General features: G+C 30.0%; 2 protein-coding genes across 3 annotated transcripts; one reads left to right on the forward strand and one right to left on the reverse strand.

Annotated features, from left to right (window-relative positions):
* The first annotated feature begins 9431 nt into the window (after window positions 1-9431).
* On the forward strand, window positions 9432-12366 carry LOC110655332 (protein RICE SALT SENSITIVE 3). 2 transcript variants are annotated; one of them, XM_021811606.2, is made up of 7 exons: window positions 9432-9833; window positions 9946-9996; window positions 10483-10611; window positions 10812-10917; window positions 11112-11153; window positions 11255-11311; window positions 11410-12366. In XM_021811606.2, the coding sequence occupies exons 1-7, from the start codon at window positions 9703-9705 to the stop codon at window positions 12154-12156; spliced, it is 1263 nt and encodes a 420-aa protein (XP_021667298.2). In that variant the 5' UTR covers window positions 9432-9702; the 3' UTR covers window positions 12157-12366. The 2 variants fall into 2 exon arrangements, with proteins under 2 accessions (XP_021667298.2, XP_021667299.2); XM_021811607.2 differs by lacking the exons at window positions 9432-9833; window positions 9946-9996 and having other exon boundaries at window positions 10484-10622.
* A 1399-nt stretch (window positions 12367-13765) lies between these two features.
* LOC110655380 (probable membrane-associated kinase regulator 1) lies at window positions 13766-14590 on the reverse strand. Its single transcript, XM_021811681.2, has one exon. It carries the CDS (start codon window positions 14455-14457, stop codon window positions 13966-13968), a length of 492 nt encoding a protein of 163 aa, XP_021667373.2. The 5' UTR covers window positions 14458-14590; the 3' UTR covers window positions 13766-13965.
* Between the last annotated feature and the right edge of the window lie 409 nt (window positions 14591-14999).

The following is a 14999-nucleotide window of genomic DNA, read 5'->3' on the forward strand; positions in this document are numbered from 1 at the left end:
ATTGAGATTGAGTATGAAATTGAAGCAGTTATTGAGAAAAGTTTTTAGAAGTGCTTGTTACAGGTATTTGAAGAACTGTTTTCTCAAAATACAGAGGGAACTCTGTCAAAACTTTTATAAAATTTGCGTAAAAATAAAATGGGCCAAAAATATTAAATAGTTTTAATTTTAACTAAATGTTTTAAGTACTTATTAGAAAATGCTCACCACTTATCAAAAGTAAGAAAATTGTTTTAAAATCCCTTGTAGGGTACTTAATGAATTATCGGTAGGTGAAGTTCGGTAGTTCATTAGGTATTCTACGGGATCATGTTATGCTTTACAGAGAGGTAAGGTGTGACAGACCCTTCGACTAGAGAGAGAAAAGGTTAACCAGCATCGATCACCTATATAGACACAATGACCTCTATCAATTTATTGACAAAATTAACCAATTAATTTAATTAAAGAAGCATAAATAATTCCTAAGGTCTTGTTAAAATATTTCGACAGAATTTATCCTATAACTAGACTTAACCCCCTGCAAGAAAATGCAACAACAACAATACACAAAACCTCAAGTTCATAACAACAATTATAATGCCCATCCGAAGCGTACAAGAAACCTAATCTAGGTTCAATATTCAACTCGAGTTCCTAACTCCTTTACAGTCTAAATAATTATTTTTAACATTTCAAAAATTATAAAAATATTTTTAGAGATCCTTCACATCGTTCTTGTATTAATTAAAGTCATTTTACTTAACTTTACTAAATAATGAATATTTTACAGATTTAACCAGCTAACTAAATCAAGGCACAAACTACACAACTTAAGTTAAAGATTACCTTTATAAATTTTGCTATCTAAAATGCGTTTGAAACGTCTAAAAATACTATGATCAACTATAATATTGACTATGTTTCGAGACGGGCCGTCGGACATCCGGATCAGGCCGAAAACTTAGTCCTAAACGCCAGTGAGCTATCATTGATCTGAGTACATATCCAGGATACCCATGAGCTGCTGGTAATGGATTCGCTGACGGTTCATCAAAACTCTACTTCGATCGTCTTATATCAGCCGATTTAGTTTAGGCCATCCAATGAGCATATTCTCCATTTGATCTCTGATAAAGGAGTAATTGGTGTCAAAACAAAGCTCGAGGAGCGTAAATCATGATCTTGAGTCTGATCGTCCAAATTGGAAACCAATTGGTCGAGATCTAGTCGAAAAGTCATAAAAACTCAAAACTTTTCTCCCCTTGATCTCACTTGTTTGGCCACCAAACTATGCAAAATTGGCATGAAACAAGCCTTTCAATGACACCAAAAACGCTCTGATCGGACTTTGAATGAAGCTAGAATTGCGCCTGGAGAATGCCCCCGCTGCGCATGCTTTGAAGGAGAAGCGCTTTGCTTCTGTGCCGCTGTTGTCGTTGCTCCGGCTGGCTGGCGGCTTGCCAGCATCATTGGGTGGTGGAGCTTCTTCGTGAACCACTATTGGTGGCCGGAGGTTTGCCAGTAGCTGCAAAAATGGAGGGAGAAAGAGGGTGACGAGAGGGAGAGGAGAAAAAATGTGTGTGTGTGTGTGTGAGAGAGAGAGAGAGAGAGAGAGAGAGAAGCTGGGTTGTGGTGTTTTTTTTTTTTTTTTTAACTTTTAATTTCCTGATAAATCTTTAAAGTTTTGCAAGTTTTTCAATTAGGTTCAAACTTGTTTTTAATAGGATCCAATATTACTTTAATTAGTTTAAATTAGATTTTTAAGTAAAATAATACAACAACAATAATAATAATAATCCCATTTAATAATATTAATGGCTAACAAGTTGGTTAAATTACATTAATGTTACTAAAATAATATTAAGATAATATAAAAAATTCAAAACTTTATATTTTTAAAATTAAAGTTGTTACAATTATTCAATTATTTTATATTACAATTAAATTATTAATTCCCTAATTATGAATATATAAATTACAAATTATTAAATGATTGCCATTTTAATGCTATAATAAGTTATAATAAATAAATAAATAAATAAATATATATATAAATATATATTTATTTTATATGTCTATAATTTTATATTAGACGTCTATATAATTTTGTTTTCATTTTTTTTCTTTTTTACTACCTACATTTTAGATTATTAATATTATATTTTAAAAAAATATTTATATTACTACATAAAAATAATATTTGAATATATTATTTTTTAATATATTAGGAGAATATAAAGAAATTGATATTTTAAAATGATAAAAATAATTATATAATTTAATCAATTTATAAATTATTTCATATCCTTAATAAATATTTTAATTATATTGCTATATTTTTAATATTTTTATTATAAAGTATTTGTTAAAAAAATTAAGAGATAAAAAATTTAGCCTACATAAAAAGTTATAAAAATAAAATATAGAGTAATTAATAACAAATTTACAATATTATCTTATTTTTATATATTAAAATTAAAAATATACAAAATTGAAATTATTTGCATATTAAAATTATAATTAGATTAATGTCAATTTTTGAAATGAGGGTATATTTTTCTATTTTACTTTGCTTTTTATTTATAATATTTTTTCCATCTCTGTCCAATGGCTAATTGGGCCATCTTGAATCTATAGTCATTGGCCTGGCCTAAAGAAGTGCATGAAATTCTGTCCAAGTTAATTGGGTAATGGCAAATTGCCATTATTCATGAACGATGGGCCTTTGTTTATTTCCTCTCAGCCCTCTCTTTTCTTTCCACTAATATTCTCTTTGTTCTTTCCATACTCTATACAAGCATATAAAAAAAGCTTCAAAGTGATACAATTTTTATTAGGAATGCTATATGATAGAAATACACATTAAATATATGTTTGATAAAATGCATTTGTATTTACAATTATATTACATGATTTATTATTTTTATTTATTTAAAAGAAATATAATTATTGACATTTGAATAGAGATAGCTCAGTGAATTAATATTTTATCCAAATTCATTCAGTAATTATAGTTATATTTTTGTTAAAAGTTTAAATTTTTAGCATGATGATAAATGCTCGATCTTATAATTTGTGTTAAAGTCAAGATCATGAGTTTGAATCCCTAACGAGTGGGAAGAATGTTGGTACCGATTGGGAATAATTCAACGGGATAGCATCTTACTTAGATCCATTTAATTTATAACGCTTGAATTATTATACTATAAGAGATTAAAATTATGCCTACGGCTTAAAATTTTGATATGATGATAAGTATTCAATTCTATAATAATATATTATAATTATTATTATTTTATTATATTTTTTCTTTTTATTACAATCCTCACACTCTTTAATTATTCCCAACACCACCATCTTTATAAAATGAACTAAATACAAATTATCATCATTTTATTATATTGTATTAATTTAATTATGCGATTAAACATGAAACTAGAATAATTATGATGCGACATTTTTCATTTTATTTTATATTTTATTAATAATTAGATGATTACATTCTAATAAATATAATATATGCTAAATTTGTGCACCATTTTTTTATTTGGAATATGCTTTTCCTTTTAACAAACAAAGTGGAATTTACTTTGTTGCTTTATGCAAAATCAATTGCACGAAATGTCAAAGTTCATCCCATATATAGTTAAGAAATCAAAGAAAAAATAAAGTAGTAAACAAACAATTAATAAATATATTGTAGGACAAACTTTTCTTTCTTATGGTACATTGATGTATGATAAACTTTTACTTGTGTAATTATTATCTATATCATCAACTAATTTAATGAATTTTTCATTTGAGAATTAGGCATGGCAAGCATATGAAGTTGATCACTTTTGAGCTTTAAACCTTATAAATGATCCATCTGGCTAGGCACGTGCACATGTCTCAACTGCCACTGTCCAAAACTATAACCATTGTCAGTTAGCCACCTCCTCACGCGATCATCAGCTGCAGATGCAAATGCAAAGCAAAAGAGGTTACCTCTTTTATTTATTAAAAAAAATATCCATCTTTATTATAATTTTCATAATTCTAAAGCCATTTTTCAAAGATAAATAAGAACATTAATGAAATTTGTTAGTGTTCTTAAGGAAAAATGCTAATGTGTTGAATGCATTTAACAATTTATGGTAATGAATAACATTGGATTCAATGGTTACAACCAAAACATGAGTGGAGGAAACCTTTTCCAGCTTGCTAAATTTGGCTAATTTCCTCCTGTAAATACGTTGACTTGTATATTGTGAGGCACATGCCATCAATGAAAACTTGTTCTCTCTTTTTGATTTGGTGTAAATACGAAAGACTACTGCCTAACCCCCACTAAATATCACCTTATGGTCTTTATGCCACCTAATTTTCCATTATGGCAGGAATTTTATAATTCATAATGCTTTAATTTAAATTAAAGTTACCCCAAAATATCACTTTTCTCTCAATATCTGAATTTTATAAAAATATAATTATTTAATTTATATGGATTAAAAATTTGTTATATGAGTTTGCTTTGAATTTAATCCATAGGAAAATTTAAACTGATTGAAACTTACTTTGCTTTAAATCAGGTGAGAATTCAAATAATGAACATGATTATTGAAATAAATTTCTGCTTCCATTTATTTATTTTTTTTAAAATGAAGTAAACATGTTTAGAATGATTATAACCAGACAATTGCAGTGCCTGTATATCAAACTAGTTGATTAAGCTATAGCTGCCTTGTGATGCCTATGCATGCAAACAAAAGAATCAGTTGATTTCATTTTTCATGCGATTCCAATAATGAATGGAGACTACTTCCAGATTAGTCTTCACCTCTTTAATGGTAGTCGCTTGCTAGACGATAAAAAGAATATTATTTTCTATTGTTCTCATGTAAATTTATTATTATATAAGATCAAATTTATATTAAATACATTAACATATATATAAATATTATTTTAATGAATATTTATTTGAAACACAATTATAAAAGTAATTTAGTTAATTATTCATGATTATACACTAATTAATTAATTAACAACAGATGTGTTATTGGTCTTGTGTACTTTACATTGATCATTCAAACTCTTATAATTGGTAATGGTTGGTAAACATTCTCAAAATTACATAGTTACATGTCCTTGGTTTTCAATAATCAACAAAAATTTAATTATTACAAATTTGACCAAAATAGTCCCATCTATAAATTTCACTATTTCTCCTTCAATAAACCTATCTAAAATAGATGTAATTATTAAGTAACCACAAATAGAAATTAATTCACCTTCCAAGAGGAAAGTACCATAGTAATTCTAATATATAATTGCTTACACAAACAAGTCAATCTTGCAAAGATAGTACACATTTTATGATCCGTAACACCTTCATACACGTAAATTTTATATTTTTAGCTGCATTTTAAATTTTATAATAAAAAATAAAAATTTACACTTTATATTTTTTTACACAACCATTTTTATTTATATAATATTTTTTATACATATAAAAATAATATTTTTTATTTATAAAAAAATAAATATTTATAATATAAAAATTGAATTTCATGTAAGTGCGTGGGATAATACTTATATTGTTAGAGTTTATTTAATATTATTATTTAAATTATTATGAAAAAAAAACTTTAAAAGTGTTAATTAGATATTATAAAAAATTAATTTAAAAAAAAAATATATATTTTTTTAATCTTTATACACTGCAAAATGTTGAAGGAATTGCAGTTTGGATCCAGCCAAAGATGCAGTGTATTGGTTAAAAGGATACATTAACGTTAAGGGTTAGGTTAAATATTATGAGAAAAGAGGGTATGGAAGTGGGACCCACAAAAGATACGGTCGTGGGGTTTGAGCGAGGCCTGAGCCGGTCAATGCGGAAAAGAGTGTTTATTAAAGGATTTTTGGATTGGATGCCTTTTTCTATTTCTCCTCCTCCCGCTCTACGCGCCACCTAACTTTTTTTTTTTCTCCAAAAAATTTTTAAAAAGAAAATAAAATTTGATAAAATTTAATTAACAAATTTTCATTATTAATTTTATGAAATTATTTTTTTCTAATTAACTTTTATCAAGTATTATAATATTTAGAAATAAATTAATAGCAAGTAATTAATTTATTTTAAATTTTAATTTAATTAAAATAATTAAATGTGCAAAAAAATTATTAAATAATAAATATCAAATAAAAAGTTTGTCTGATCTATGTTTTATGTTAACAGAATAATTAACTAAAAATATAATTGTTTATTCTATTATATATTCTATTATAAAAATTAACTATGTAATTTTAATATTTATAGTAATCTACTTTTACTGTTTTGATTTATAATTAAATTATAATAGTAAATTTTTGACAAAAAGTTTTGTTAATAAAAAAGTATTTTAGAGATTAATTTATTTTTCATTAAGATAGATAGATTGAATTATAATTTTCATTATATTTTAAGGATTAAACAGTAAAATATTAGAAAAGAGTTGTGTAATGTAGCGCGTGGGAACGTGGAGAGTGGAAAAAATGAAGATGATGTCGCAGGTAGAGGACGCAGTGCCCCGTAATTCGTGCTCTCCGTTTTCTTTATGACTAACGATGCACCGACCCGCTGGCTTGCTGCCATGGCACGTGCACACGTGACATTCTCAATTCTTCTCTCTCAAACTTTATTATTATGCGTTACAAAACTGCTTGCTTGTTAATTATTTAATAATCATAATCATAATATTGCCTGCTCCTTTCCCCCCCTTTAAAAATGATTTGAGCACTCTTACATTTTTTGGATTTTTTTTTTTATTTCAAACGCCACTCCCATTGCAAAAATACAATATTACCATTAATAGTTGTCCATTTAATTAAACAACTTAAATAAAATTCTAATAAATTTTAAAATAATAATAGGAAATATGATTTAAATTTTTATTGATTGAATTTACCTAAAATTGAATGATTTAAATTAAATATATCGCTAATTATTATATAAAAAAATCTCAAAAAAAATTTTTAATTATGAAAGGAAGATAAATAGGGTAAAGAAAGCAAGGACAATGTTGGTATTTGATAGGCTAAGTCCATCGTTTAGAATTGGAATCGTACAAATTTATTATTAAGATATTATTTTAAAAAGCTTTTATTTTGGTCCTTACAATACTTACTGACATAACAGCATTATGATACATATTGTTAAAATAATAATCCAAATCTAATCCTCAGAATCCTTCATATCTCTTTTGGCCATTAAAGATTCTCTTCAATGCCAACACTCATTCATTCTTTTTCCTTCACTTCTTTTTAATCCTTTGTCGTAAAACTTGTTTATTTGTGAACTTCTTTTCACCACAATCATCGAGCGACGCCTCACTGTCTCTCTCTCTCTGTCTTTCTCTCTGTAGTTGTCTGGTTGAGAAGAGAAGAAGAGAAAACCCTAATTCTCTGAAGTGGCATATTATCTAGGCTTTGAGAAAATTTGATGAGTAAATAGCTTAATTTCTATCAATTGTAGTCAAAGTATAGAAGCTCTGGGTTATGCTTGTCATTTATGTAAAATTTCTCCTGGCAAAGTCTGATCTGCCAAAGTCCCCCAATGCAAATAGTTTTTCAACTTTTTGTACAGTAATATATTATAATTATAAATTATATATAACGTAGTATTATTTTAATTTCTTTATATTTATAAATAATTTTAATTATAAATATATTAAATTATTTTATAATTATTAATAGTAATTGCATCATTATATTATATAATATAATATATTTAATTATTAATTATATATAATTTATCATTAAAGACTACATAATTAAGAAATAACTAAAAATATATATTATATAATATATTATTTATAAAAATTAAAATATAAATCAAACTCGAAATATTCAATAACTGAATTAAAATTATATTGAAAATTTATGATATTTTTGTCTAACAAAAAATAATTTATATATGAAAAATATTTTTTTAAAAAAATATATTTTCATTATTTAGTTACAATCTTAAATTAATGTATATATTTATTTTATATATGTATAAAAATTTTTATATTTTAATATAATTATCAAAATTTATAAAATAAAAAATGATATTTTCTTTAAAAAAATTATTTTTTAATCAGACCTATTGGTTAATTTTTTTAAGTGCTCAAAACACTAAAAATATATAAAAATATTTTCTATAAAATAAACAAAACTTTAATTTAATTATGATATCTAAGCGGACATAAAACAAAACCCAAGTAAATATACCTTTAATTTTGAGACTTTTTTTTTTCTAGCGAAGCCAAAGAATATTAAAGCCAATAATAATTTTTAAAAAAATTTCTTAAATATAGAAATATGGCTTTAAATTTACTTCGAATAAATAAAAACAAAACATTATTGGACTAGATTGAGGCCTTGCAAATTAAGAAATATCAAGTTTTATTTTCATATTTATTGTAATATTAATTTAGTGATTTTTTTTAAGGGATTGAGGTGTAAGAATTCAAACACGAGTCTATTAAGTGATTGATATACCTTTAACTACTAAATTAAGTTAGATTAAATATTATTCTAGTAATTTTACTTAAATATTTTTATGTAAATGTATTTTGAATTTGTATAATGATTATGATATATATTTTGCACTTGCACTAATAATTTTTGAGTAAAAATATTTAAAAAGTATATTTAGTCAGAAATGTATTTATATTTTTAATTGAAAATTTATATACATCTAAAACAGATGCATACACATCCTATTCACGTAACGTAGACAATGTTATATAATTTACATGCATGACAAATAGAGTTCATTTATATAAAAATAAATAAATAAATAAAATATATGATTTTTGACAAATAATGTCATATAGTTATAATAAAAAATATATTTATATTTTTCTTGAAATTGAAGGGCATAATCTAAAAATTTAGAATTCACACAAAACAAAAGAGGAGTTGTTAGTGTAAGTCTTTTCTTGACCTCTTAATGCAAGCAAAGTTTACAAACACCACCAAGTGGCCCAAAAAAAAAAAAAATACAAACAAAACCAAGTCAATATCAAGCAAAAAAACCAACCTAACCTAGCAAGCACCCACCTAAACTCAAAATTCCCAACAAGCCAAATATATAAAATTTGTCAAAATAGCAGTTTTGCCCTTAGCAAAAAGATTAAAGCCACTTTTTCTACCCCCACCCTCCCATAGAGAGCTAGTTGTCCCCACCTCCTTTTCCATGGTTAGAACACTGGAAAGTTAAAACAGGTAAAAAAAAATTCATCCCTTTCTCTTTCTCTGCCTTTTTTTAACCCTTTCTCGTTGATCAAGAATCGAGATCACTTATGGACAAACAAAAGGAATAGTAGAGGGAGGGAGGGAGGGAGAGAGTTCAAGAAATGGGTCCGTTCACCTTTATTGACAAAGAAAAATTAATTACTGAAAGGAACATATAAATATATATAAATATATAGGATGGTGGTGAGGCAACTGGTTTAGACTTTGAATTAGAATAGAAAGAAAGAAGCGGTGGCAGTGTGAATTGTGATTCAAAGGCTTAAGAGAGAGAGAGAGAGAGAGAGAGAGAGAGAAAGAAGGAAAGAAAGAAAGAACTTCACAAAAGGGGTTTCTGCGGCTAACTGTGAACTGTGAAGTGAAGTTTTAAGGGCTGAAAAAATATATATATAAAGAAAAGAATATACAGATAATATATACATATAGAGAGACCCAGAGAGAGACTTTTGGAGAGAGAGAGAGATGGTGGGCTCAGGAGGAGCAGATAGGAGCAAGGAAGCTGTTGGGATGATGGCCCTTCATGAGGCCCTCAGAAGCGTCTGTCTCAACTCAGACTGGACTTACTCAGTCTTCTGGACTATCCGTCCTCGCCCGTACTTTCTCTGTGAAACTATCACTTTCTATCTCTATGGTTCCCTGCCTCTGCCTTTTATTGGAGGTACTTAATGGATTTTTATTTTTTGCATTTTTTTTCTTATTTTGCAGAAGAGTCAGAGGTGGTAATGGTTGCAAGGTTGGAGACGATAATGGGAGCTTGTGAGTATACTCGTTTGTTTGTTTGTTTCTCTACTTTCGTCTTTATATCTTCTGTTTGTTTACAGAGAAAACAGAGGAAAATGAGAGAGGAAACTGTAATTTTACTATTATAAGTTGCAATTCTTTCGGTTTTTGACCGAATAACAGATTTCCCTCAGTTACAGCTTTTATATTTCTTTCATTTCTCTGGTCGTTTCTCAGTTGCCAAACAGAGAAAGTTACTAGCTTTTGCGTCCCTCTAGTAATAAAGTTAAAACGCAGGAAAAGAAAAAGTGAGCATTTAATTATTGCAAATGTTTTGAAGGACATTATACGAGTATGTAAACTTTAATGAGAAATGGTTTCTTTAGGTAATTAGTGATTTGGATGTTTCTGTTTTTCCGATAAATTTTACTTTTTTTGGTTTGCTAAGAATTTCTTTAACTGATACGCACACAAAGCACAGGCACAAATATAATTAATACAGACTTGTGAAATTTTGTGAAGGATGCTGATGTGGGAAGATGGGTTTTGTCGAGGAAGAGTAGGAGATTGTCTGGAAGAGATTGATGGAGAAGATCCTGTCAGGAAAGCTTTCAGCAAAATGTCTATCCAGTTATATAATTATGGAGAAGGGTGGGTACTGGGTAGGTGTTATTATTTTGGTTTCAGTTCTCTCTCTCTCTGTCTCTCTCTCTCTCTCTCTCTCTCTCTCCCTCTGTCCATCTCTCTCGGTGGAAGCTTTGTGGCAAAGTGGTTAAAGTGGGAAATTAAACAATATTAATAATTGAAGCCTTGCCTTTTGTATCTGTTTTGATTTAATTTCCATTGTGCAGGCTAATGGGAAAGGTTGCTTCAGATAAGTGTCATAAATGGGTATTCAAAGAACCTTCTGAATGTGAACCAAATATCTCCAACTACTGGCAGAGTTCTTTTGATGCTGTATGGAACTTGACTTTCAAATCTAATTTTTCTTGCCCTAATTAGTACTGGTTTTTAAGTTGTATTTCAATTTTCAGATAACAAAAGGATGTGGGAATTTATTGTGCTCCATTACTGGGTATAGTTACTGGATGGATGGAACCATATTTATGATTTGATAGTAACTTTCTCAAATTTGATGCTATTAATTGCAGCTTCCTCCAGAATGGACTGATCAGTTTGAGTCTGGCATTCAGGTTAGTGCCCATATGTCCAATCCCACTGTTGTTGCTCTTGTCTTTTTTATTCACTCCTTTCTAGTGCTTATATTTTCCTACACACAATTTATGTCTACCAGACTATTGCTGTCATTCAAGCTGGTCATGGACTTCTACAACTGGGGTCCTGCAAGATTGTGAGTTTACAGTATTTGTCGTTCTTTATGCTTAAGAGCAAATAGTTAGTTAGTTGCACAGTCAAGTAGAATCTGACCAAGGCATTATCTATTTTCAGATACCTGAAGACCTTCATTTTGTGCTGAGAATGAGGCATGCCTTTGAATCTTTGGGTTACCAATCTGGTTTCTACCTTTCCCAGCTCTTTTCTTCAACCCGAAATACTTCCTCTTCATCTTCAATTCCCTCTAAGCAATCTCCCATTCCAACCCGCCCACCTTCGCCTCTCTTCAACTGGGGTCAAAGGCCACTCCCAACTGCAGCTTCTATGCTTTCTTCGCCAAATTTTCAAAACCCAGCAGCTAGACTTGGATTTCCACAATCAAAAGATGAGCCCCATATGTTCATCCTTCCTCATTCAGCAGAAACCCGAATGGAAGAAATGATGGGAGAGCACGAAAATGACATTAAATGGCCTAATGGGCTGTCTTTCTTCAATGCTTTAACTGGACGCACCGATGATGCCAAGTTTTTGTTCAACCCTGAGAGCTTGGGGAACAAAGCAGACCAAAATCACCACCCTCTCATCCTTGAAGGAAAGAATCCGAATCCCAATCCAGATGGTTCAAATATGCATAGTGCAGGCAGTACAAATCCCAATGAGTTCTTGAGCTTGGATAGCCATCCAGATAGTGCAAGAAAAATAGAAAACAAATTCAAAAGGAGCTTTACTTTACCTGCAAGAGTGGCCACATCATCTTCTTCAACTTCAGTTGATCACCATCAGCAACAAGCTGTTGAGTACAGAAATTCTGATGCAGGGACTGGGATGTATTCAGATGTCATGGAGACATTCTTAGAGTGAAATCTACAGAAGGCCTGTATTAGAGGGAGAAAGGGTGAGGAAGTTGTATCTAGGAAAAAGCTTCTGTTCACTTTTGCTACTGGGATTCTTGTGTTTGTTTTCATGTTCTTTCACTAGTACTTGTGTTACCTTTAATCAGTTTACTGAACTTTCTGATCATTTGTTGTAGTTGGTCCTAACATAAGTTTTCCTCACAAATTTTCTTTGAAATTAGGGACTATAGCATTTGTGTATGCTTTCATGCTAATTTCTGCGCTCCTGTTAGGGGGCCAACTTTTTTTAGGCAAATTGTCAAGGCCAAACTGTAGTTGTTGAATGGTTTCAACATCCTCAACCAAATCTTTTGGACTGCATAGGACAGGTTTAGTTGTCAAACCATTTAGGAGGCTTTCTTGTATGGTTTGGTAATTTTGATCCTCCTCTCTTTAAGCATGCTTTTGTAAAACCTCATTTTGTTAACAGGGTTGGGAATTAGACTTGGAAGGAACCTTTGATTATGGGCATGGCTTAGGACTACACCTCCAAGTCTGACTACACATCCAAGTCTTTCGCGCGCCCTATCCATAGATGACAGTCACATAGAAGAAATGGAGGTAGATTTGAGAATAGGGCCTAAATCAAATATATGAAAATTGAACAACTGTAATAGTGGTTTATTTCACTTACCATCAATGAATTAACCTTTTTTTTAGAGCTTCATTATTTTTTTAAAATTATTGTTGAATAATTTCTTTCTGTTTTGCATGCGAATTTCTTTCCTGTTTATGCTATAATTAAGTAAATCATAAATAATTTTAATTAAAATTTTATGGACTTAATAGCACAAAATTGAAGATAGGATTTAATAGTTAAAAAGATATTGAAAATTCCGAAAGCTTGAATAGGAATGTGACCTTGCGATCTACTAACTGAGGGATGGGTGGACCCGTGAGCCTTGCATTTCAGGCCTGTTTTCATTTATGGTCTCGTCGCTGCTTAATTCCAGTTTATATAATCTGGAAAATAAAAGCTACCAGCTTTGGGATTCCAGTATGTGATATGATCTAGGAAAACATGATATTTATAGGTTATTGATTACAATTTTTTTATAACTTGGAAGTAGGATTGGAGTAGCTAGTCCACAAGGCCACAACATTTAAAGCATTGCCTGAATGAAGTGTAGCAATACTCTTTAATGGCCACAACTAGTGTATTCTTTTGCAATGATTGTAGTCTCTGTATATTAATCCTATAAGCCTTTACAAATCAAATAACACAAAACCATCAAAAATTTCACCATAAAATGTCAGCCGTTACAATAGTTAATTAGGACACACACACACACATATATATATTATTTTCATCTTTTATCCTTCTAATCAATGGATTGTCTCATCTACAAAGGCTCCAAGGCATTCACAATTAGTGATTTTTACATGACAAATCATGGCGAAATCATTTCACAAACCATTAATAATCTGTCTTTCTTTTGGTTATATATATAAAATTTTATGATCTCAAATTAGTGCAAGGGTAAGGGAGCAAAAATTGGAGACTTTTGGTAATAATCAAGAATAATTTACTCAAAATTCCAACCAATTACATATACTATACCCATAATTATAATAGCTTCACTCTTCCCTGCAATACATCATCTTCTGTTGGAGGCTCCATGGCATGGCATTCTCTGCAAGCCACAAAAAGTGACCTGAAAAATCTCCGGCAAATCCCTGGTGACTTATCTTTTTTCCCTTGTCGATGACCACTGTCTTTCTTGTTCATCAACCCTGGTTTCACCAAAACCATTCCACCATTTTTCTTCTTGAATCCTCATGTTTCATGGCCGGCACAGGCTTGATATGTTGCCACCGTTGGGATGATCCATATAGCTGTGCCAGGTGTTCTGCTTGCAAGTTTAGTACTGTGATATAGTAATCTCCTTTCAGAATTGTCGCTGCTCCAACTTGTTCTGGCGCTGCTGCTAACACTGCTTCTGCTGCTGTTAACACTATTGCTCCTCGATGTTATGAGGGAATCTTTGCTGCTTATGCAGTTTCTGCTAGATGCTCGAGAGATTGAGCCGACGAAAACCATGGCAGTTGTCGGTGTTTGTTGCTGTTGAAGTACTGGGAAAGAATTAGGCAAGAGACGACCATTGTAGAAAAGATGGTCAGCTGGTGAGGTCTTGCATGGATCAGTTGAAGGAGAAACTGGTGTGAAACAGCCGAATTCGAAATGGAAATCGGAATCTTGGACTTGACTTGGAGTGCTAGGGAAGGAGAAAATGTCTCTACAGCTAGTCTTTTGGTGGTGGTGCTCCATGGGAGGTTTGGGTGAAAGGGTGTTTAAGGTTTGTATTTATATCAAAGGTCTAATGTGGATGATGAAGACTAATATGAAGAAGATATCGGATATTAATCCTATTGAAGAATGAAATAATAATGGGAGATTAATGTACTTAATTGCCAACTCAACCTTAAATATACTTAATTATAGTTAGCAGTGCTGTATAATAATTTTGTTTAGTATGGGATGTTGGTGTGCTAAATGATGTGGGTATGCAAATACCATTTAGTTTAGGAAAAACAATGAGGCTCCCTTATATGCAACATTCACCAATTTTTCTCTTTATTTGAGGAAAAAAAAAAAAAAGACAGCTAGTTTGTTCATCTGATTTATCATGAATCCAATATATAAAATATATGATGAGACTTATTAAATAAATAAATTTCACATATAAATTATGTCTTAAAAGTCATATTAAATTGAATTTAAGTAAGAAAATTCTTCCTTCAATTCATGTCCACTTACTTTTATTTTTCTTCCCGTACACATCCTCCCAAATATATTCTTCCATGAAAAGA

The sequence above is a fragment of the Hevea brasiliensis genome, chromosome 15 (assembly GCF_030052815.1).
Source record: "Hevea brasiliensis isolate MT/VB/25A 57/8 chromosome 15, ASM3005281v1, whole genome shotgun sequence".
In the NCBI taxonomy this organism is placed as follows: Eukaryota; Viridiplantae; Streptophyta; class Magnoliopsida; order Malpighiales; family Euphorbiaceae; genus Hevea; species Hevea brasiliensis.